The sequence below is a fragment of the Mustela erminea genome, chromosome 1 (genome assembly GCF_009829155.1).
Source record: "Mustela erminea isolate mMusErm1 chromosome 1, mMusErm1.Pri, whole genome shotgun sequence".
Classification (NCBI taxonomy): Eukaryota; Metazoa; Chordata; class Mammalia; order Carnivora; family Mustelidae; genus Mustela; species Mustela erminea.
This window is the reverse complement of record NC_045614.1, coordinates 38,677,025-38,701,382: the sequence shown is the minus strand read 5'-3', so window position 1 is coordinate 38,701,382 and position 24,358 is coordinate 38,677,025. Positions and strand designations below refer to the sequence as shown.

The 24,358-nt window shown below is 42.1% G+C and overlaps 1 protein-coding gene across 19 annotated transcripts in view; it reads left to right on the top strand.

Annotated features, from left to right (window-relative positions):
- Nucleotides 1-24,358, top strand: part of FOXP1 (forkhead box P1) — a 579,941-nt gene that overhangs the window by 477,456 nt on the left and 78,127 nt on the right. For 16 of the 19 annotated variants that reach the window (XM_032359520.1, XM_032359607.1, XM_032359621.1 and 13 more), the window contains 4 exons: nt 8,443-8,580; nt 9,615-9,704; nt 15,118-15,271; nt 20,630-20,834. In XM_032359520.1, coding sequence (XP_032215411.1) covers nt 8,443-8,580; nt 9,615-9,704; nt 15,118-15,271; nt 20,630-20,834 — 587 coding nt within the window. The remainder of the gene's footprint in view (nt 1-8,442; nt 8,581-9,614; nt 9,705-15,117; nt 15,272-20,629; nt 20,835-24,358) is intronic. The other 3 variants (XM_032359600.1, XM_032359483.1, XM_032359501.1) reach the window with 1 other exon arrangement.

Here is a 24,358-nt window from a genome sequence, read left to right as displayed (position 1 = left end):
TAAATCACCAGAAAGCTTATGATAGGAATGGTTGGTTTGAATTTTTTTGTTGTTGTTTGCAGTTAAATGTACCTTAAAAACAAAACCCTCACCATTGCTGCCTTGTGTTTGCACGCTGTCAGAAGCTGTCACTTGAAAGATAAACTCTTTCATGACACTGACCAGTTCTGCAACTTTTCAGACAGCCTCCACACAATTAATTGTAAGATACAGTTAAATTAAAATCCAGATTAGTTAAAAACAATGAAATTCCAGATTTATCTTGGCTAATGTGGCAGAAGTGTCTTAGAGTTACTATGTTTCTGAGATAATCAGGAGAGAATATTGTGACCAGCTTCTCAGCTTGAGCTAAAATTTGAGTAAAATTTGAATTGGCAAAAAAGAAGGGTGGAGGGATTTATTTTATTATGTGGTCTAGTTGTAGAGGAACATCACTAAAGAGAAACTTAACACTAGGCTCCTGGTAACTGGTCAAATATCATAGCCAGTTAGAATCCACTTCTGGTAGTTCTTTGACTTATAAGCAAGGGATAAGGCAGCAACAGTTGACTAGAGAAGGTTGGAATAAATAAATACGTAAATTGCATCTGTGTGTGTTACGTGCTAAGCTATGAATTCTTTGCCGAGGAGTAATAATCATTAAGCAGCTATTAACTAGTCCTGGTTTTACAGATTCTACTAGTGCTTGTAAATACCGAGTTATTTACTTTGAGAGTCTTCAAATCAGATGTTTTTAACTACTAAAATTTTTGGAAGCTGTCTACTTATAAAAATTTGAGAAAGCTATCTTGTCATATATTGATTTTATATACCTTTGTACATAATATTTCATATGAGGTTGGGAATGATGTTGCTGATGAGCTGTGGATCTTTTGGGGCAGAGAAGGAGTGCAGCTTTATGTATACCTGCATGGCTAGATTTGGGGGTAGTCCTAACTCCCTAAGCTAAATGTGTTTTTGTTTGCTGCAAGGTTTCTTTTCTTGGAAGCAGCATGGTATTTCTGGACATTGGTTTTAGTCATTTCTCAGTGTACAAATACCTTTTTTTTTTCCCTCCTCGTACATGGCAATCTACATTCAGCTTTATTTATTTATTTATTTATTTCATTAAAAAAAGAAAATTCAGGTGCCTGTTGGACGATCGTCTGCACATTGTAGGGACTTGAATTATCTGGAAAGAGCTAAACTGGGCCTCTACTTTAGGGCTGTAGGAATAGTCTCTGAGTCCCTCTTCCAACCTGGCAGTTTGTTTGAAGAAAAACTAATTTGGAACAAGGAAAAATGAATATTGAACACGTGCATTGTACCTCATTTTCAAACCTGGTTAAAAGCAGCTAATCAATGAAGATGCAAGCTAAATGTTATGGTGCACTTTTTAAGAATACCTTGGTATCATGTTTTAATTTTTAAGCTTTATCTTGCCCTTAAATCTGAAACATCATTGTTCAAATAACTGAGAACAAGGTAAATCAACAACATCAAAAAGGTCGGCTGCTGTGATTTCTCAAGGGCTTGTTATTTTGTACTTCCCAATTCTATTTGATGTCTTGACAAAACAAGATGACACAGGGGAGAATACATTAAATTTTGATTTTTTTCATCTAACCTGTTACAGTTGTGGCAGCTTAATTTCTTTGACTTTTTCCTGAAGATTTTTCTTTTTTCTTTTCTTTATTTCTTTCCTTTTTTTTTTTTTTTTTTTTTTACAATTACTCTAATTGTCATACCACTTCATGAGGCGAGTCCTCACGGATTTTCCCATTTGCCTTGATTTTACTAGGCATTTTTGAACACATTTTGACCTTTAACATATAAGGAGCTTTGGGTAGGCTTTGTCTTCATTAGAAATATATCAGTGAATGGTGAGATTGTCAAAGAAGCAACTGATGTTTTCTCATTAGAATCTAATTTGCACCCCTTGGCTTAACTGATGTAGAAGGTGCAGGTGTTGGAAACAGGTATGAGAACCTGCACAATTTGAGAAACTTCAGTTGTAATTCCGAAAAGGGGTGATTGTACAGCAAGTCAGACCTTACAAAACTTTGGACTGAGCTAATTTTGGCCTATCTGCATGTTTAAATCCAAGAACAGCCCTCCCCCTCCATCTCACAATGTGGGGGGAAAAAACATGTTTGCAAATTTAATTCTTGGTCTTAGAAAATTCTTTCGTGGACAAAAGGTAAACATTTTAGTTTTCTTCACTGAACAGTATCCCTCGATCCATAACTGTCTACAAGTTGTTTTCCTTTATGTGCATCCTGTGTGTGTCTCAGATAGCAGTGGTACAGTTGCTATCTCTTCTCACTATTTTTGAATAATGCTTGATTTTAAGAGGACTTACTAAGCCATGGCCTCTGCCTTTTCTTCTCAAGAGCTAAAGAGAACTGTGGATAGAATCTTCACTGGGGTTTCTTCTTGGAAGAGTTCTCCCCTCCTCCTATTTGCAGCACTTAAAAATGATTTTTGTTGTTGTTGTTAATATAAAATGTCATAGCAGCTTTGATCCACGTACACCACGTACATTGTTTGCCATCCCTCCTACAGGAGAAAGATTGAGGGAGGAAAGAAGAGGCATTTTCTCTTGATTTAAATAATAATAATAACTGTTGCTAAGTTGAAAAGATGAGTGCTTATTGGATGATTATTTTCATGTGTAGCTTCCATTGTTTCCTGTATTTAACAGGCGCTAATGGGAGAAGCGATTTAATTTATGTAAACTTTACATTTTTATGCAAATGAAGCTGATATTTATTAGAGCTAAAACAATTATGCTGGCTCTTAGTGGAGTATATGCATGGGAAATGTTACAGGAGAGCAGTTGAGGTTCCACTAATGCCTCTGCTGTAAACAAATATGAATTTCTGCCACTTTTGAAAATTTAAAGACAAAAGAAGAGCTCGGAGAGCTTTGCCAGAGATTGCTTATTAGGGATGATAACCTGAAATAAGTCCTGATTGGCAGGCAAGTCTTGGCCATACAATTCTTCCTGAAAGAAAGATAGCCTTTCTTGATAGAATGTAATAAACAAAATGATAAAAAATGAAATGCTAATTGCATTTTAAAGAGGTCTTTTTTTTTTCTAAAATTTTAATAGGTGGTTGTATTGTTACTGAGAGAACAGTTATGCTAATGACTGACTACTTAGATGATTTTGCATTAATATAATAACCATTACCTGCCTTAATGCTTTGTACAGTATTGTGGCAAAATAGCTAAGTCTAAAAGAGTTATACAAAAAAGCAGAATTCCATAATGAAACAGAATTATACTTTCCACATGAATAGCAGGCTTTTTTTTTTTTTTTTTAATTTTCTGAAGACTGAAATATTATGTCAGAAATGTATTTTCTTTCCTCCATGATACAGCTACCTTGCATGGTGTCTAGGCGAATGTGTTTTGTTTGGTTTTGTTCCCCACCTCCTTCTTTCTTTCTGGATACCTTGGGGAATAGATAGAAGCTTCCTAACTTTTTTGTTTGCCAATGTATCAGTTGTTTCCATTGGCTTATTAATTCTGAACACTATTGTCTTTCACAGGGGTGATGGTATTCATGAAGTGGTACTTATTTTTATTTTTTTTTTTTACACAGGTTAGCTTCTATAGGTTATAGAAAATTTAGCATAGGTTTTTTGTTTTTGTTTCTGTTGTTTTGGCTTTGTTTTTTTGGATTTTGGTTTTTGTTTTTGTTTTTGTTTTTAATAGAGCCATTTTCTTTGTTTGGTTGGGTTTTGCTCTTCTGGACCCTTCTAATTTAATTTGTTTTGCTCTTGTTATTTGATGAACCAGTTAACGCTGTCTGACCTGGTCCAGTTATCATCCCATGCCTGAAGTCTGGAAGGTTCTCGGGTTTCCTGGGACATATGCGTGGTGAATAACAGAGATTAAAAATAGTTTCTAATTTATTAATCCAGATTAATGGAAGTAAAATAGGACTTAAATTTTTCTGTCTTCTCAGTTTTATTATTTGTACACTTAGCAACTAGGAGAAGACGCTGATGACAAAATGTATGTGTGTTTACACTGGGCAGTGTTTACTGAGAGTTAACGTGAGTGAGTGTAAAGAGAAAGAAAAAAAAATGATAGCGTGTTATTCGTGTCATCTCCTCTCCCACCCAATTCCTCCAATTGTCTCTTAGATTAGCAATGAGTATTGTTTCTGTGGGTGTTTTTGTTTGTTTGTTTGCTTTTTTAGATGTTTTTCCCCACCCTGTCACCTACCTCTCCCCTTCGGGAATAAAGGGCACTAATAAGGCCTATTATTTTAATAGTCTTCAGGCCTGCGGATGATAGAAAGTCAACTGGAAGCAAAAGAAAACTGTGGCAGGCAGAATTGATACAGCACTCTATGGGCTTCTACCAGCACTTGGGAGTGCAATCGACATTTTCCCAGTTACTGGTATTAAGGTAGTAGCAGGTCCCTACTAGCAGCGTTCAGAGGGAGGGCCAAGCACAGCTGAATTTCTGCCATTCCCGCCAGTTCACGTGCACCTGGGACCAGCCACACCCAAATGGTATCAGTCAACAGTGTATCATGCAGTGTCTGTGTTGTGTTTTTTTTTTAATTCACGATTTCCTCTTGCAACTCAACGAAAGAGTGTTAACTGTGTGTGTTTTTTTTTAAATTCAGTTTTGTATGCTAGCATTCTTTAAATGTCTGCCAGAAGTTTAATTTGAATTTCTGATCCCTGAAGGCAGCTAGACAGAATCATTCTAGTTCTTCATAAATTGCCTTCTATGATTCATTGTTAACTCATAAAACACACTCATTTCTATATTCTCAAACAGTTAAGGTAGTTACAGCATCAGACATATAAATTTTTTTTTTCACTATCTTTAAATTGTCATTGGAGAAGGAAATCAAGAATTAGTTGAAACTCCCACTTCAGGCGTGAGCCCCGTAGCACAGGAAAACATCAGAATTTATTGTTGTTGTTGTTGTTTTTAATCTCAAGGGGAGGGTAAGGTAGATGGCATAGAATCTGGAAAAAATAAAGTTTAGTTTTGACTGAATAGTCTCAGAGAGGGGCCCATGAATAGTTGAGCACTGTAGTTAAGAACTCACATGACTGTTTTAAATACTATTGATTTAAACCACTGGCTAGATTTTATGAATCACGGCGTAATTTCTAAGCTTTGGCCATATTTCTCAGTGCTAAAGCACTCTCTCTTGTGTGCCTTTAGCCGCTTTCCAGACATTCAACACAGGATTAAATGATAGTAGTTACAGTGATCAATAGGTTAAGACCGGTACGATCACTCTTGCCGCTAATGACCTCAGTAGTAATGGGCAATAAAGTGTGGACTATAATAGCCTCTCGCTGGTACTGCATGCCCTTTGATTCCTAGTATTAGTAGGGACTAGCTACATGAAAAAGTTGGACATTGGGAGTTAAGAGAGTGGATATGTGTAGGCTCTCTTTCTTAACTATTTAAAACCTTAAACTGTGCTCAGATTTTTTTTTTTTTTTCCCCCTCTCCTACCCAGGCTGGTTTCTGGTCCATTTGGATATGTTTGTTAAAACCTTCCATAACCTATTTTCAAGACACGTTGGAGCAGAAACTGGGGAAATCTCAGTTTTATCACATTTATAAATTAAGCTCAGGCCCACTTTGGAGGCTCACAAGCAAACTGGTGTGAAAATGTGGTTTCAGATAGTAAAAGCAAAGTTGAGGCCATCAGCATATAATAGCCCACTCCTGGTTATTCAGAGACCCTGTGCCAGGCGGGAGGATTATTCAGGCTTCTTGCCTCTCTCCCTCCTTGGACTGTGCCTGCTGCTTGAGCATCTTATTACTCACCAGCACCTCCATCAAAATGTCCAAAGGGAAAAAGAAGAGGAGGGTCAAGTTCATTGTAATGTTTAGTAACAAGACAGTAACATTGTATTCTTCAGTAACTGTTCAGTTATTTAGGTTGAATAAATAACCCTGGGAGAAGCACATTTAACTATTGGCCATATGCAAGGGTTTCAAAATATCTGTATACGCCAGTCCTTTTTTTAACTTTTAAAATCGATTTTATTTAAGTATAATTTACATACAAGAAGATCGCTTGGTTTAAGGGTACAGTTGGAAGAGTTTGAGCCGTTGTGTACACTCAGTGAAACTACCTCCGCAGTCAAGATAGATGGCATTTCCATCACCTCCAAAAGTCCCCTTGTTCCCCTCCCAGACATAGACTTTCCATAGTTCTTTTTAAAAAATTGTGACCAAGAGATTATGATGACTTCTGTTACAACTGTTAATTTCGTGTTCATCACCCGTTTAAATCTTACACCACCCTATTCCTGTCTGTTTTCCTGTTCATCACCATCAGAAATTTGGCTCAAGAATATTTACATTGTACGTCATCCAAGAAACGCAGAGGAAAAAAGAAACCTTAAACATGGTTCTTTTGTTTGCTTAATCAAACCTCCCTGTATGATGATGCAACTCTCAAGGAAAAGTAAACTTCTATTGTGATATGTTGGCTTTAGCAGCTCGAAAGATAGCGATTGGCACCCCATACATTTTGAAAAACTTTAGAAGTTTCTTGTGTGTGAAGACGAAGTAGACTGATTGGAATTAATTTATAGATGGTTAGATGTTTTGATAATGCCTTCTTGTGTTTGCCCTAGATTGAATGCAAGTTCACTGTTCTAATCATTGGTGATATTTCGTGCTGCGAAGTATCTTTTTAAAAGGATAATTTATCCATTCATATACATCTGTCCCTTTTTGCATATAAAAATAGTCAGACATGCCCATCTGTTTTAAATTACAATGTATCTACATCTACACTTAAAAGGCCACTGCAATGGGAAGAATTCGGTGATGACCTTCCAGAGTTAGGTTAATGAAATTTTTCAGATGTTCTAGCCGGTGTTTTCCAAACAATGCGAAACTTGCACATAAACATCTCCCCACACAAAACATGCCCACAACAACAGTGCAGCTTGTTCACTGTACATGAATCTGACCTTCAGGAACCATTTTTAGTTCATCAAAATTAGTGATGCTGAGAAATCGGGACATCAGTGCATAATGACTGTGAAATTAGGAATGAGAGCTCGCTATGCAAATGACAGGACAAATCATGTGAAAAAGTCAAGATAAACTGCATATTAAGACATTATGTTACATAAAATTAATACTGCATTTCTCCCTTTTGCTTACTGCTCCCCTGAAAGATTTTTTAATTCTTTTATCTTCTGATCAGCTATTGTCTGCCGGATTTTTTTTTTTAAGTGGCACACAGGCAAAGTGCAAAACATGTTATTACCTTTTATTGTAATACATGAGATGACAGGAGATCCTTTGTAACAAAGTATATCCTTTACTGCTTCTAGGTTCTTGCTGTCACATGTTTGATTAGAAACCAAAGAAAAGTAAGATGCTTAAATATTACTGTTAGAAGACATACAGGTTTTGTCTTTTCTTTCATTGTTATTTTTTCCCCTTTCCTTATCTTTTTATTTGGGGGGGGCGATTTTTCATGAAATAGTCTTCTTGTATTACGGGGACTGACAAAATGGTTCTCATGTAGTCTGCAAATTAAACACAAGTGCAGTGATTATTTTGAATAGCTAAATTACATTCTAGAAAGCTTGCAGAATTCATAGCATTGTCATTAGGTATCCGCTTGAATACAATTTGTGTAACCTTGGCCAAGACAGCCTGTCATTTTAATGTCAGTGTTTTATCTGAACAAGACATCATCCTTTCAGATACAGTGTGCAGGTTCCTTGCAAAGATGCCCGTGCAGAAACGTGTTAACAGTTGCAAATATGAAATGCTATCAAGTTCATCACTGTAGCTGTTTGTCACTGAAATGTCATGGAAAGCAGCTTTTAATGGTATCACGCGTAATATGAAAGAATGGAGACATCTGTGTGCTGGGTGAATAAGGAATGGTAAAAGACATCTTAGGAAAGGTCTGCGTTGAAGTTCGCGAGGTGCACCCAGGGTTCAGTCACCCACAAGACCAAGCATTCATTGATTGTCCTTTAAAGATCACTGTCCACGGAAGAAGTGGATCAGAGTAGCTCCTGCGGAGAAGGTACTGGTTCCCATTTGCCTTGTTCCCTAAAACACAACTTGAGTTTGCATTAAACTCCCTAGAGCTAATTGCCACCGAAGAGTCCTGCTTCCTAAGAAATCCAGAGCGTTGCCACCTAACTCTGGATAGCATTTGTTAGGTCTTTACTCCTTGTCTGCCTGCAAGGCTGGCTGCGCACCTGTCAGTGCTGCGAGGGCTTCTTTTGTTTTTCTTTATTTCACGTAAACTCCGTAAGTGATGAAATAGGATTCGTTGCTGCATCCCCTCTGGATAAGGATGCTGCGCGGGGGCCGTTGGTCAGTTCTCCAAGCAGACTCGCGATGGTCTGCCGCTGACCCCGGAAGACTGAGTGCTGCGTGTGCGCGATTTCCTAGCTTCCTATTTACCCTTCATTAACGTTCTAGGTTCCCGTGTCAGTGGCTATGATGACACCTCAAGTTATCACTCCCCAGCAAATGCAGCAGATCCTCCAGCAACAAGTGCTGAGCCCTCAGCAGCTCCAGGTCCTCCTCCAGCAACAGCAGGCCCTCATGCTCCAACAGGTAACCATCCGTCCTCCTCCTCCCAGGGCCGGCGACTCTACTCACCGTCCCCCGCACCTGATCCGCTCCTTTGCCCACTGTTGAGAGAGGCAGGGCAGGGGGGCTGGGGCAGGACACTCAGCGGGCCCCTGAGTATTCGATGTAGTTTGCATCCCAGCAAGGGAGGGGTCCTGCCCAAGTGACTGTGGTTTGGGTCTGGGGAGTACCCGATGGACTGAGATTAGGGCTGTAATTGGACTTGGTAGAAATAAGATCTTTTAGGCTTATGTGGCTTTACGCTCTTTTATTTGGTAAGCCCAGAGGCTTCTAAATGGTGTGAATCAAAGCGAAATGGGGAGCGCGTTCGGAGCAGGTTGAAATGTGACAGCTCTTGAAGTCCCCATTTCAACTCAGAGGCTCACAGAATTTTTCTTTTAAACATCAAGAGACATCCCGGAGTTGGTTACTTTTAAGGTGCAGAGTTCACTTTCCTTCTTTCATGTATGCGGATATGCGGAAATGAACTTCTGGCCGCCACGTGCCACAGGGACCTCACGTTCAGACTTCCCGGACCCCTGAACCAAAGAGACACGATTCAGAACTAGAGTGACAGAAGTGGCTGGGGTGAGACGGTGGGGACCGGAGGCAGAGCAGTCTCCCCACGCTGTCGATGCAGACGCTCACCACCCTACCACCCTGCACAGCCCCACCCTTCAGAAAGCAGGAGCACTTTTCACGATAGAGCATGCCCAAACTCCCTCAGCAAGGGCACTGGATTTTGTTGTCCCATCAAAGGTCATCCCTTCCCTTATTTTAATTAGTTTGTGCAGAAAATGGTATGTTTTTCATCAGTTCATTTTGGAGATTACTTTTCAGACAGTAATGCCAAGAATAGTCAGGGTGTGCTGAAATTTATGGTCGAGTCTCAAACTAAAGGTCAGGCCATTACAGATAAAAGGATGCTATTTTTCAAATCGCAGTTGTGTATGGCACCGAAAAGGGACAGTGGGTTGGCGCTACCCCCTGTTACTTACCGTCCTCTCTTTCCTTTGTAGCAGCAGCTTCAAGAGTTTTATAAAAAACAACAGGAACAGTTGCAGCTTCAACTTTTACAACAACAACATGCTGGAAAACAGCCTAAAGAGGTACCGACAATACATATTTTACTTTCAAACCACAGATCCCAGAGGACTATCTAGTGGCTATTAAACTGTCATTCATCTCTTAAATGATTGCACAACTGAGCTCTGGGTCCGCAGCTCTCAGACCAAGAGCGATGGTCCCGTTTTTCTCTGAGAGTTTGCTGGGTTCTGTTTGGGGGCTGTCACCCGTTTGATCGTCCCAAGGCAGGGGTACTGTGGTGAGCACTGGGAAGCAGGACAGTGGGCCGGGCCTTCGGGGCTCCGCCCACACGCAGGCCGAACAGCAGGCCGAGATGCACCTGCGTTCAGCACAGGTATCCTCAGACACACGCTTGAGGTTTTCTCCAGTCCAGCCAGCTTGGGTGTGCGGGGACGGCCCTTCCTTTTGCCAGAATCCTCTCTTGTGAGGCTGGACAAACCAGAAGAGTTCGACCAACAGTAAACGCTATCTCTGTGTTCACCTTTTCTCCCAAGTTAGGCATGTATGCTAATCGCTCAAGGCAGGTGTAAGATGGGACGACTCTTCTGAGCTTGGATGATTTGGGCGTCCCTGACAAAACCCAGTGTGTGATGATGGCTTCCGTGGGCCGGGCGCTTGGTAAGAGCACACAGTTGTGGCACCAGGCCCCTCCAACCAGTTGGGTGACCACTTCGGCTCCGGAAGCTGTAAGGCCCGCCCAGAGAGGGTATCCATATGTCACGTCCTGTACGGGTCCATGTCGGTCTAGACCAGTCCTCGGGGGGAGCATTGGTGCGTGTGAGGGCGTGACCATGCCTTCTTTCTCCTGATTTCAGTTACCCGATGTCACTTACCTGCTCATGTTTTTACTGTGGCCGGGAGCGCTGTCCTTTTGAGTGTTCTCAGAATGCCCCGGTCTGTAGTTTGAGAAACAGCCCCCAGCCCCCTTAAACGGCTTCCTCTCCAGCCCCAAGCAGGCAGCCGCTCGTCATTCGTTTGGAAGGAGCCTGGCTCGGGACTCTCCAGGGCCCTGCCCCTCCTGCAACCGTGGCGCTCCTGTTCCCCAGCGGGAAGGGCCCAGACCATCTCCCTGCGCTGGCTCCTCCCTCCACGTACACTGGGTGCTTAATCCATGCCCCGCCGAGCGTTCTCGCTGGAGTTCTCGCTGGAGTCCCGTGCAGCAGCCTGGATGGCAACCCCCGCAGAGTCGGGCCAGTTTTGGGGTGAAGGGGAGGAGGTGCTTTCAGGAAAATGCTGACACCACCCTTAAGTACAGTGGCGCGCCCCCGAGTGCTGCTGTAATAAAAAAGGGAACAGATTAAAAAGTGTCTAAAATGTAAATCTAAAGGACTAACAGTAATTAAAATGGAAATGGCACAGGGAGGGAAGGCATGTAATTGTGAGATATCACTGTGCAGAAGGCTCTCAGCTTTGTTTTGCTGGCTGTTTTTCTAATTCAGTAGGGCTTACTCATCAGTGGCAGTTCAATGCGCGTTAATGACTCTGGGATTGCAGGCATCACTCTGGACAAAGAAATGATTATTGTGCGGTCAAAAGAAGTTCAAAGACAAGAAGGGAATTTCAGTTTTTTCCTTAGAGATCCACATTCAAGAGCATATAAATTAAGCCAAATGTTAAAAACCACAGTCTGAAAGCTGACTTCAAAGTCACAACTCTCTAATTAATGAACTGCGAGCTTCAGTTTGGACAAGTTGTGGTTTGATGCGCCCATAAATCAACATGACAGGCCTGTTTCACAGTCTCAGACAGTGCTTGTCATTGAGTCACATCAGATGTAAACACAGCAGAAAAAAGAAGGGCTATGAAGGAGGTGCAATTGATCAACAGAATTGGTAAAAACCCACTTTTGAAGCACATTATGCATGATCACAGGAAATGGTTACAGCCTCAAGAGGTTTCCCCTTCTGCTGTTGCTTTTTTGAATCAGATTTCTAACAGCCTTCAAAAGGGAGAATAAGAATTATGGAGTTTCTCCCCTGTGGCTCGCAGGCAATAACCCCCTGTTGTTATTTTGTGCTTCTTTCTTTTCAAAGGCATCAAAATTTAGTTTTTTAAAGATCTTTAACTCTATATTTGAAGACAAACAAAAAAGGGCTGCCACTGTCATTCTTATCAGTTACCAGGGATTGTGTTTTTTCTTTCTGTTGCCACTTCTTATTAACCTCTTATTTGGTCTGTTAGACAGAGTTTGGAAGGCACGTCTGCACGCTGAGAGAACATGAAAGTTCAGACGAGCTCAGAGGGCAGATAAAGAAACGTGAAGGGGAAAGTTACACGGCAGAAGGAAGGATAAAAGTTAACTCTCCCAAATTGCTGCTGTCAGAAAGGGGGCATCTTGGCACACAAAGATGATGGTGGTGTCTGAGTTTGGGAAGGGAGTATTTTGTATCCGAACAAGGAGAAGGCGAGACATTAGAGTAGCCTTTTAGCATCTCTAGGACTCAAGGTTTGCTGTGGTCACGTTCTGTCATCCACTTCCAAGGCAAAGGTGACGACCCAAGAGATAGGTTGCCTTTACATCCCGAGGGATAGGCAGACCAGCGGGCAGGTCCCCTTGGATCCCATTCTCTGTTCCTTGTTCTAGTGGGTTTGGCTGAGAGCTTCTGTAACCGTGATTAAGAGATCCTTATTTTCCCGAGGTAAGGGGGATAGGCTTCTGAAATTATCATGCAGGTGGTGGTCCTTTTGTGCTAGGATGAAATAGAGTCACATGGTAGCAATTTCACGATGTGGACTGGTGGTTCTGATTTTAACAAGGTTTGAACTTGGATGTTGACAGATGGAACAAGTGTATTAATTTACTGAATCCCCAGTCATTAATGGCTCATAATTTTGAATCGTCTGCCCCCCACCCCATCCCACCCCACCTCTGCCACCACCACCTTTTCCCCCTTTTTTCATTACCGCTCTGGTAAGACACTTGATCCTCAGCCAGAACAATGTACCTTCACTCAACTTGTTTCTCAAGTTGCCTTGAGATGTTTCCTTGGGAAAGTTAGGCTCCCCGTTGAGCTGGCCCTAAGACCTTCTTAGGGGATAGGTCTTCTGTAGCCCCATCCAGCTATTGAAGTGACTGCTCGTTAATATTTGACAGAACGGGTGTGGAAAATTGAAGGCAGAATTAATTTGCAGTGGAGCTACAAACAAAGATCCCATCCTGTGCGGGTGAGGGAGGCTAAGTTGATTGTTTTAAAAGGGCCGTTTGTCCGGGCAGTTATGACAGTTTATGTTAGGGCAGCAGGGAGGAGCCGAAGAAAGGAAAACAGACCTTTGACTGCAGCTCTAGGGAGGGGATCTGAAATGCAAGGTTTATCAGGGCATTTTAGCATTTTAACACTGACTACTGACCTGTCCAGGGGACTGCACGGAGACCTTTTTTGTATGCATTCAATTGTGAGAAGTAAACAAACGGGCTCGTATCCTGTGTTTGGTAACTGGGTGGGGAGCACAGTTTGGCAACCAGCATTGCTTTTAAATTCTTTCTTTGGACAATGGGCCTTGTATACTTTCATATCCTGGCTTTTCAAACGTGGACAGCTTTCATGAGCTTTTCCTAGGGATGGCCACAGAGACAACAGAAAAGCCATCAGTCATTTTATATAAATACAAAATTTTTAAACATTTCATTTACAGTAAGACAGGAAACACCCTCCCCAAACTCCAGCACCCCCTCTCCATTCTTTTCTACTTCAAGAAGAGCTGGTTCCCCGATCTTTTATTGTATCCATGTTGGTTTTTTTTTTTTTTCCTCTTCCTTCCTTCTTCTTCTTCTTCTTCTTTTTAAGTGTCATGAATTAATATTTGTTGAGGAAGTGAAAAAATCACTTTGACATGAATATAACTATCATTGGGTTTTACATTAATGTGATAACATGGGAAGGGGTGAAAACAATTGGATCATTTTATGCATGCTGTTCTTAAAATGAAAACACTGGCTTTTCATTTAAATTTATTTAAATTTTTGTTGTTAGTGGTATAGAATTTGTTTTTTGGAGTGAAACTCAATTAACTTTCTCAGTGGCATGGTAGTAAGTCTGAAATTGGTTGCTAATAGGAGAATGATGGTTTTTACTGTAAAATAAACTGCACGGAGACCGAAAGGAAACCACCATTTTTCTCTTCCTTTGAACTTGGCATCAGAAGGTCTTGATACACGTACCATTTTATGGCTGTATCAGATCAAGGTCATGTGTTAGGTTAAGTGAATGCAGTTGTTTGTAAAGTATAGTTATTAGAAGCTCTGAAAGGCTTGAACAGTCCCTTTTAGTTGCAGAGGTCTTCCTGATGTTTTGAATGATACTCAGAATTAGGAAAACGAATCTTGTGGGTTTTTTTTTTAAACGCTTTTTTTTTTTTTTTACTTTTTTTGGGGGGGGCTACAGTTTGGCAAGGGTTAATTCTCCTTTCATAACTGTTAGCCATAATGTGGCTAAGACCTCCACCTCGATTTGATTCCTAGCAGATTAAGGATATTAGATAATTTCCTTCTATTTATTGTACTACTGCACTGTATTATCTTTCTATCACTCAGATAATTACTGAGGAAATCTACATTAATTTTTTTTGGCTGGAGCGAGGCCTGCTAAACACAGGAATGATGTATTGATGTTTTACACAACAAAAGTTTTCCTCCTGTCATTGTCCAATCAACAAAAAGATATTTATCATACAGTAAAGCCCCTTCTTTTCAAGAACAAAGCGGGTGGGGAAGCAGGACAGGCCAACCGACCTGGGGGTTTCTGAAACTAAAGCCAAGTTAAGGCATCTGAAGCTTAAAGTGTCCTTCACATTAAACACTCACAGTTGAGTACGATGTTGTTTGCTAAATTATGAATGTGTGTAATTAAAATCTAGTGGCTGTTTCTATGAAAGATTTACAATGTTATTTCATCGTTTGTCATGGCTAATTAACAATATTAGATGAAGTTTTTCTTCTTCAAAGGTCTGATTTTTTCTCATTTATTTATGTCAGGAGTGATAAACAGAGTAGTTAAAAGCTCCCAGTGCAGGCAAGAGGAAGGCAGCTAGTTCTTCTGTGTACTCTCCAAGGTTCAGGGTTCAAATCCCTCCAGACTGGAATGGCACCTTCCATTTCTCTGTGGCATGAATCACTAAACGTTTCAAAGTCTGGAAGTTCACATCTCGACTAGAAACGCTCAGGCCTTTCCAACTGTAGGAAAAGCTGACTTGATGGAAGAGTTATTTTTTTGTGCCGCTGGCTGCGGAGGGCAAGTACGTCCAGCCACCCTCCCCATGCCCCCCCCCCCCCAGCCTCTTCCGACGTGCTCTGTCCTGTCCCCGTCACACGAGCCCTCCACTAGATCCCCCGGCCACCATTGTTGGTGTTTGACGGTGACGTGTTTTGAAACGTCCCTCCTCTGAACCTTCCTTGGGAAGCGGCCACATCTCATCCTCTTTCTCCCTGATCTCTTGCAGCAGCAGCAGGTGGCTACCCAGCAGTTGGCTTTTCAGCAGCAGCTCCTCCAGATGCAGCAGCTCCAGCAGCAGCACCTCCTGTCTTTACAGCGCCAAGGCCTCCTTACGATTCAGCCAGGGCAGCCTGCCCTTCCCCTCCAGCCCCTTGCTCAAGGTAAGTGTTCCTGACCTGGCAGGCACTGCTCCGCGGAGATGTCGGGGCCGAGGGGCGGGGGCTGTCCACTGGGATACTCTGGCCCATCAGGAAGCGTGTGGGCCATCCAAAACAAGCATAGACAAACCAGAGAAAAGCCTGGAGGAGGTCCAAGGAGGGACCTTTGTAGAAGCTGAAGGGCTTGCTTGTGGATGCCAGAATGAAGACATGTGGGGTAGGCTGAGGCTGAGCAGTAGCCGAGGAACACCCCCCCCCCGCCCCGCCCCGCCCCTCCGCCGCACGCTCTCAGAGTAGGAGACAGCAGTGCGACTTGGACTCAAGGACCGTTTCAATCTGATCAAGCACTGCCCGTTTGGAACCACAGATGAATTTTCTTGAAGGCTTTTGTTTAGCCAATGGAAGGTATATTTTTCTATCACTGTAAGTTGTTCTGTTGAAAAACTTAGTGATGCTTTTGAAATGGCACTTTTTTAGTTCTAGAGATGAATTCAGGTTTATTCTCTATATTGAGAATAATCTCTTTTGTCGGGTTTTCTTTTTCTTTCTTTCTTTTTTTTTTTTTTTTTCATTTCTTGTTTGCATACATCTGTTGGTTTTTTTGAGCAAGTTCTACACTCATCAGAGCAGGTAGCATTTCTACCTCCTGCTCTTCAAAAACTAAAGTTCCGTGCAAAGGAACTAGATTTCACAGATTGAAAAGTTTCTCCTGAAAAGCCATTGATGCGTCATTACCATGCGTGTTGGACCTCAGAGACAAGTGAGGATTTCTAGCCGTTTTAGGACATCCTCGTGGATTAGGCACATCTTTGACATGCGTAGTATGTGTGCACACGGACCGCTCGGAAACAGCGCAGAACAGTGTGGAAGGAGAGAAGAAAGTGTCACACTGTGTTTTGAAATACAGTTCCCCCACACTGTTCGTGGTGTGGCACGTTCCAGCCCCCTCCTCGAGAACCCTGGTCTTGGCAGTGGCAGTAGGCTCAGATGTATGTGTGTGGACCATAAAGGCTGGTAGCTAATGCCTTTGGTGTCTTGGATTCTGTTGCCTTCTAAAGAGGGTTGAAAATGTGGAACCTTCTTCATGGTGATTAAGACACTCTCATTTGTTCAGTAACTTTTGGCGTCACGTGGAACCAGGGAGGCACGTCTTCATCTGAGTCTTCTCTCTGGAGTCAACCACACCCAACTTACATCTCTTCCAGGGTGTTCTGGTTTTTGTTTATGTTTTCAGAGTTGAAACTGGGGCTTTCTCCCTTCATGTGCCTCCTGGCCCTCCTCCCCTTTTGGCCACTACATCTCAACTACTGGATACATGGTCAGCATCCCAATGGCTGTCCAAAGAGAAGGTTTGGTAACAGAGCAGTACGAGGGGAGAAGAAAGGACACAATGGCGAATGCATTTTTGTGCTTGCACAATGTTATAACGTGCATTAATTACACCTTCGGGTTTATTGTTGGAAACCTTGCAGGCTGTTCTGACACACCCACTGGACTCGGGCTTCAACCTCTCATCTTTTCCCACTGCTCCTGTACTATTAAGTTTGCTCACTGAGGTTCATTGTTATAGTACATCAGTTAAGCTGTCCAAAAGAAGGCAATTGGGCAGTGACAAGACAGGCTCATGTGTGATATGAAAGAAACGAATGTGGTGATGCATGAAGTGTAATCTCTGCAGTAACATATCAGAGACACCAGTAGGTAATTCACTAGTCATGGCATTGATTGATATGCTTTGCAACCCGCTATAACTATTAGCCCCTGCAACGTTAGGAAGGAGCATATTTAATATCTGAGGGGTGCCCCTATGTGTGTCCAAGATACCTAAATGTAAATACGCTATTTCAGGAGTCAGGTTGTGGCAGCAAAGCGAGCTCCCCGTGCCATTGCCAGCTTCTGTAGGCTCCAAAGGTGGGTTCCGTGTCTCCTCTCCCCTTGCCCAAAGTGGCTGGAGAATTCAGTCGTGTTGGACTACAACCCAATTTTTTTTTATCAGAGACATGATGGCTTAAAACTGATGTCATTATGAGGTTTAAATCAACTTTCTGCTTGCTTGAACATGGTCACCTGGGTATGGATGTACAAGGACAAAAAAAGGTTGATCAACTCTGTTTGTCTTTGAGCCAGGGATACCTGGGGTTGTAAAATTGAGTTCCATGAGCAGTAATCTGTCAACTGTCCCCACAACATACATTTTTTAAGCCGGTGTCTGCATTTTCTTTTATAATGAAGGGGTTGGTTGTCCTGGAAAAAGAAATGTAGCAAGGCACAGGGGTTAGGTGTTAACAAATGCCAGTGATGGCCACTTGGTGATACAGTCGTTGTGTGATTCTTTTACGTACCTGCTCATGGCCTTGGCTAAGTCACCTTAAATGTGCAGAAATGTGAAAGTGTGAACAGATAGAAAGTAATATTTTAGAGGCCTTTTTTTTTTTTTCCTGAAGGTTTTATGGTATAAAACAGAGGGACATTTTTGTTGTATAAGAGCATTGCAGGATCTTCTCTGTTTTACGTAATGAGCGCATACGCTTTTCTCCCTGGTCTGTTGAAGCAGCTGACCCCCTGACTTCATGCTCATTCTGACCTCTTAATTTTGAAATTGTGAACTAGAGATTAGGTGTTCAACAGACGCGTGCGTGCGCGCGCACACACACACACATACCTGTTCATGAATTTGCTTAACCCGGTACTTTAATTCCTGTCTACCATATTGGAGGAAATATGTGCTGCATTTTGGAAATTTGATATCCGTTTAGTCTGATGAGTGACTAGCCTGACTTTTATCTGTCTTAATTCTGTCACGAGATCGTGACTGTCAAATAACAGCACTCTCCTGTAGATGGTATGCATTGGAGTAATAGTTTAACATCGCTAACAAGGTGTAGTAGCATTGATGGAGAAGAATGATTTGACTGCTCTCTGTAAGTCTGATGAGAATGTTCTCAAACGCAATTATCACAGTGAGATTTGACCCACAAGCATGCCTGTTGTCAGCGAGTTACTGTTTTCTCCACTAGCTCCCCTTGTGAGGGGTGAAACTGACTGGCCAGCCCCCTGGAAGAGAAGGAGAGCTGAGTAATATCAGTATACTCTGGAGGTGTAACAAGTGTAACCAGACATTCGCCTTTGTCTTTATTTGCTGGATGAACAGCTCACTCCCAAAACAGCTCCAAAGTTCCCGCTTTCCTTGGAGGGAAAGTTGTTAGAAGCCGTTTTTTCCTTCCATTTTTTCACTTCCCATGCAGCTGACCCAGTTGAAAAATGGGCGGCTCGTTCTTTTTATGTGTATTTACTCCCTGGAAAATAAAAATAGGTGTTGACTTGCGTGGCTTTCTATCAATATGCTATCATCAACAGACAAGCCTATTCACTATTGTTTCAACTGAGTAAACAGTGGTCGGAGGGTCAGCCATCTTCCCAGGTAATTGTTGGTGTGTGGACATCGGTAGCAGGCCTGTTAGCTACAAACACATCCCACATGTCACTTCGGAAGGTGTTTGAAAATAATAGCCCAGATGCAGCAGAACCGGACACGGGATTGTGGAGTGACCTTTCCCTTTGTTTAATTTGCCTCTGAGGCTTAATTTCAGGGGACAAGTAATAATTGAATATGCCTAATAACTAAATGCTCATTTGGGACAAAATCCATCAAAATATAATTGGCATTTGATTTTTATGAAGGGAGAAGAAAACCGACTTGGCTGTTGAGGATGCGTTCTAAGAATATCTGACCACTTAATGTATCATTTGAAGCCTCCTTTTATAATATATATTAATTGCAAATACTTGAGCATTTGAACATTTTCGTGGAGAACCCGTGAGGAGAGACCAACTGTTTTTGTTAACGCTCCTCTCAGAAAGGCGGGGAAGGTTATTGGTCTGCTGTGCAATAATTTACTCCTCTTTGATATGCAAACGATCCACGGTGAATATAAAAAAATCCTATCAGACTCATTTCACAGTTCTTAACCACTCGGATTCTCTGGAGTCCATCGCCTCATTAGACCAGTGCTCTCCAATGCTAGCATAATTAAAATCTTTAACAGTTTAGCAAAGTAAAGATGTTTGGCTGATCACGTTGAGATGATTATCTATCCATTGTATTCTAAATGACAAAAATAAATTAAATTTAGACCTTGGCATTTTTTATTATGTGTTTCAAATGAATATAATGCACACAGCCTTCTTTTTTAATTCAATAGCTTAGGTTTGGTAAGAAACACGCCTGTTTCGGGTGCTGCTATATAGTCAGAAAATGGCAGGCTTTCTAGGATAGCTGTGTTACAGTTGATTGAAACAATGAGCCGCAGTCCAGACATCCAGTTCTAATGTGGAATTGCCGTGTGCTGCATAGGGCTGACGATTTCTTGTAGCTGTCCTTTTGAAGGACTGGCTGTGGTGGTTTGCTGTTGTCTGCACCGGCAGGTGCGTGGAGGTGGGTTCTGGAAAGCCTGGGCTGGAGAGGCATGCCTCCACAACACCAGTGGTGAGGCCGTAATAGTGAGATTGACATACTGATGGTTTCTTTTCTTGGGGAAAGTACAGGTTTGACCCTTCCTGCTTAAGACCCATGCCCATGCTGACCCCCTTAAGAAACAAGAGAACTTTATTACTCCAAGTTTCTTTTACGTTTGCATTTTATTCTGCAATGGTTCATTAGCATTGATCTAAGAAATGACAGTAATAATAGTGTTACTTGTTAAAAAAAAAAAGTTACACAGTTTTTCAGTAGACACATCCATCAATTAAGCATGTGGTACTAGAAACCAAAATTAATGAGGAAGATAGGTGTGTTAATGAAATAATCATAGTATAATCAATTTGAATGTTAAAAGTTGAAAAGCATTTCAGGAAGACGATATGAATTCATAATTTATGTCTAAAAGTGATTAATAAAAACTATATTTAATAACAAAGCTATTTGTCATCATTTAAGACTTAAGCACAAAAATTATTCATTTTGTGGTTCGTGTTGTCATAATAGTAGAGTTGAACAAATTTACTTCAAGCCCTTTTTTGTGGCTGAAAATACAATAACATCTACCTACTCCTTTTCAAAAATCTGGAAACAACAGTTTGGATGGAGACCTACTGTCTTTGCAGAGTAACTGTGTTTTGAATCCTTTTCACGGAGGTCTTTTCTGTGTGATGAGGGCACTTCAACTCTGCTGTTCAGTGGGAGGACACGGTTGTTACTACCGTATTTGCCTTAGTTGGGAGGGGGGAAAAAACGCACACACCAAAAAAAAAAAAAAAAACCCTAACACTAGGCTTTGTTTACTGACTCTTTGATTTAATTACTGTTTGAAGAGGACGGAATTAGCTGTTAATTGATTTAATTATCCAATTTGTTTGTTTCAGGCATGATTCCAACAGAACTGCAGCAGCTCTGGAAAGAAGTGACAAGTGCTCATTCTGCAGAAGAAACCACAGGCAGCAATCACAGCAGTTTGGATCTGACCACGACATGTGTCTCGTCCTCTGCACCTTCCAAGACCTCCTTAATAATGAACCCACATGCCTCTACCAATGGACAGCTCTCAGTCCACACTCCCAAAAGGGAAAGGTAGGAATGAGCCGCCGAGATGTGTCCGGAGCAGTCCTCAACGAGGGAGGGTGGGTGGCCTTGCTCTGCCATATCTCAGCGATCCCTAATTGGATCCATGTGACTTGAATGTGCATATAATTACTTAAGAATGTGTTCAATATGGTTTGGGTGTGAAGCATCTAATTATTTTCACCTTTTCAACATGGAATTAGCACTTACGCAGATCTAACCTAAGCTTACGAACCCAGGCTGAGATAGTTTCTCACCGGATGGGCTGGATTTCAAGGGTTCCAGGCTTCCTCTTCGTGCCCAGTGCTCAGTCGATACATGCTGGTCGTCTGGGCTCTGAGCACCTTCCAAGGGAGTAGTAGAGTCTGGTATTGGCGACTTTGAATCTCAGGTCAAGAAGAGGCAGAGAACTTAGCCACTACGTACTGCCCTCCTTGAAGGCAGGGAGCCTGTCTTTTGCACTGTTGTGCCTCCAGAGAACATGGCCTTTTTCCTGGTCAGTGCTCAGTGAAGGTTGGAAAGATGGGGAGATGGGAGGGGTCTGTGTATGCGCGCACATGATCCATGTCTATATGCACAGGTTTAAAAAATAAAAGTCTTAACTCCTGGGGAGGAATGCAGTGCTGTCTCGGTCGCTTGATTCCTCTCTGGGAGTTAAGACTTTATCATTATAGTTGCCCTCAGCTCTGCTTGAATGTTAGCTGAAGCCGAGTCTGTCTGAGATATCCAGAAAACATCATGTTAGCAGATAGTTCTAAGAAAATGAAGCTGTTAATTCATGTTATTGGATCCTCACACCCCAGAAGCATTAATACTACTGTTGAATGCTTTTCAGAAATGGAGTGTATATATATAATGCTCCTAAAATTAAAAACTTTTATTTTCAATGTACTATTTTTAAACGGTTTCCCATCTATTTCATATGCACAGTTTCCCCACACAGAAGAAAAGAAACTTTCAAAGTAATGTGTGATAGTAAATGTCACTTCCAGCAGGAAAAACAAATTCTATATTTTGTTTTTTAATAAAAATGACTCAGTGAACGTTTTTTTTTTAATGTTACTCTTCACTTGAGCAATTACAAATATAATTTCATATATTTCTTGAACTATTGTGCATTAAGAAGCCCACAGGTTTAATTAAATGTGTATCTTTCTACCAGCAACATTTTATCTATTCCGAGACCTGTAATCACAGAAAATGCTCTCTGAATATTTGTGCGTGTGTGGGCGTGTGTCCCGGTCAAGCGTAAGAACGTGAGACGTTCTGAGAGATGGGGATAATAGATATTTAAACCAAAACTTGCAGCCATCCTTTTAAGAGCATTTTGGAACTTCTCTGGCAGACATTGGCAAAGTAAAAGATGTTTTCAATTTCCTGTTCAGAAGAATTCGAAGGATGGAATGGTGGACAGTAAGACTGTGTGGAGGCATTGGGCCAAATGTGGCTTCTGTTGTTTCCAGTGAGGTTAGGTTTGTATGTCTGGAAGCCAGTCTTTTCTCTTGCTTTCTCACCTCTTACAGTGTCTTTGTAATTAAAAAATAACACTGAACCTTAGAGGGCTTTCAAGAAGATTCTAGGTCGCTGTCCTTTGCTCTACTTGCTTTTGGTGTCTAAGGTTGATGCCATCCATTTACTGTGGAGCGATCAAATCACATCTTGATCTACAGGCAGAACAGGCCATCCACTGGGAATTGCTGACCGAAGCACTTCAGGTATTTGTGGCAATCTTTTCGGCCGTTGGAGCCTGCAAACATTTCCCGTGACACGGAAAACTTCTTGTTTAGATGCTCTGTGCTCGGTCCCATTCTACAAGGTTCTGTATCTGTAGTCAGGTGATAGATTAGGGGTGAGTCGGGTAGGAGAAGAATAGCCCTCTCAGGTCTGAAGGTGTGTTGGAAAGTAAATGGATCATTCCAGAAGAATAAGTTGGTTTGGATTGTTTTTACGATCTGCACATGAGTGAGGCTTAATCTTCATTATACTACATGCCAAAATTAGAATACGGATCAAAAAAGAATCTGGGTTCTACTGAGCTGTCATCTGGCTGTAAAAACAGGCTGAATTTTCCAGTTACATATGTAAAGAAGAAGCAACTATGAAATTATCTGCTACTCCTTAATATCTTGGCTCTCTCCATTAGCATGACCGGGTGGGTTCCTAGTTGTGGCTGAATGAAAAAGAAAATGCTGGTTAGCCTGTTTTAGCTGAAGCTGGTGAACAAGACAGACGAGCACTTTAGGTGAAAGATAGTTCGAAAGTTAGGAACTTACAGAATTGATCATGAAAAATTCAATCATTAGTTAGCCAGCTTTGTGTACGTACAGGTACTTACATAATGAGGTTTTAGCTGGTTTTACCTCCGGGTTTATTTTGAAAACGTCAGTGTGATATCCTGTTTATGTAGTGGAAAATGGTAAAAAGCGATCCCTAAAAATGTTCTCACTGCCTCGACGTTTGTCACAGCGGTCCCTGGGAGAAGTTTCATCCCTTACTCACGAGTGCATTCGTGAAATCCATAACTTGGCCGGCTGTCCACTGATTTCGGTGTGCTGTTCGTTCCCGTTCTGTTCTCCCAGCGCAGTCTGTGAACAAGCCAGAGCCTCGGCCGCTGGGGATGGTACCCTAGCCCTTCAGACTCAGCCTCAGATGAACAGCTTAAGAATCCTCCCCAAAAGGTTCAGGAAGGCTCCATGCAAAACGACGTTGGAAAAAGGCAGTGGTATCCTGAGGGGCTTTGTTGGTGAGAGTAGTGAGAGGTCTCCTAGCCGTACCTAGGCTTGCACACTTCTGGGTCACGTGGAAACCTTCCCCTCCCCCACTCTTGCCCCCATGCGTGTTGCGGGCTCCCGTGAGCAGCCGCTGTGGCAGCAGCTCTGGGGTTTGGTGAGCTGCAATCTGTTAAGGAGATAAATAATGTGCTTGGCACGACACTCCTACTCTCCTCTTTAATTTGTCTTACACAAGGAAAATTATAATTAAATCATTCAGGGTAAACCCTCGAGTGTAGAGAAGGGAAAAAACACACTTTGGTAAAGATTGCCAATAGAAACCCACTTCCCCGTTGCGCAGTGTGGAGACATTTATCAGTATTCAGCACTATTACGAGAGGAGCGGCCCATGTGATTTGTGAGGCGGATGCCAGCGCTCAAATCAAGGCTTGTTAAGATCCTGTCCCTGTGCAATCACGGCCATTCAGCATCATTAGAATTCAGCACTGGCGCCGCGCTTCGTGCTTTGATTTTCTTCCGGCAATTTAATAATGTTTATTGTGCTGATTATATATAAATTCATTGGTGCAATAAACATACCTCGGTTGCCAGCGCCGGAGAGAAGTGTGGCGAAGGTGAAGTTCGGCAGGCAGGAGCTAAAGGGAGCTGAACGGGAAGCAGGCGTGTTCCCGTCTCCCATTGCCATTTTATTCCCCAGGACCCAGGGAACCGTGACCTCGTAGACAAACAGTTAAAACTCAGACCTGGGATACCTCTGAACACGAAGCTATCCTCTTGTTCCCTTTCACTTGTCTGACTGTC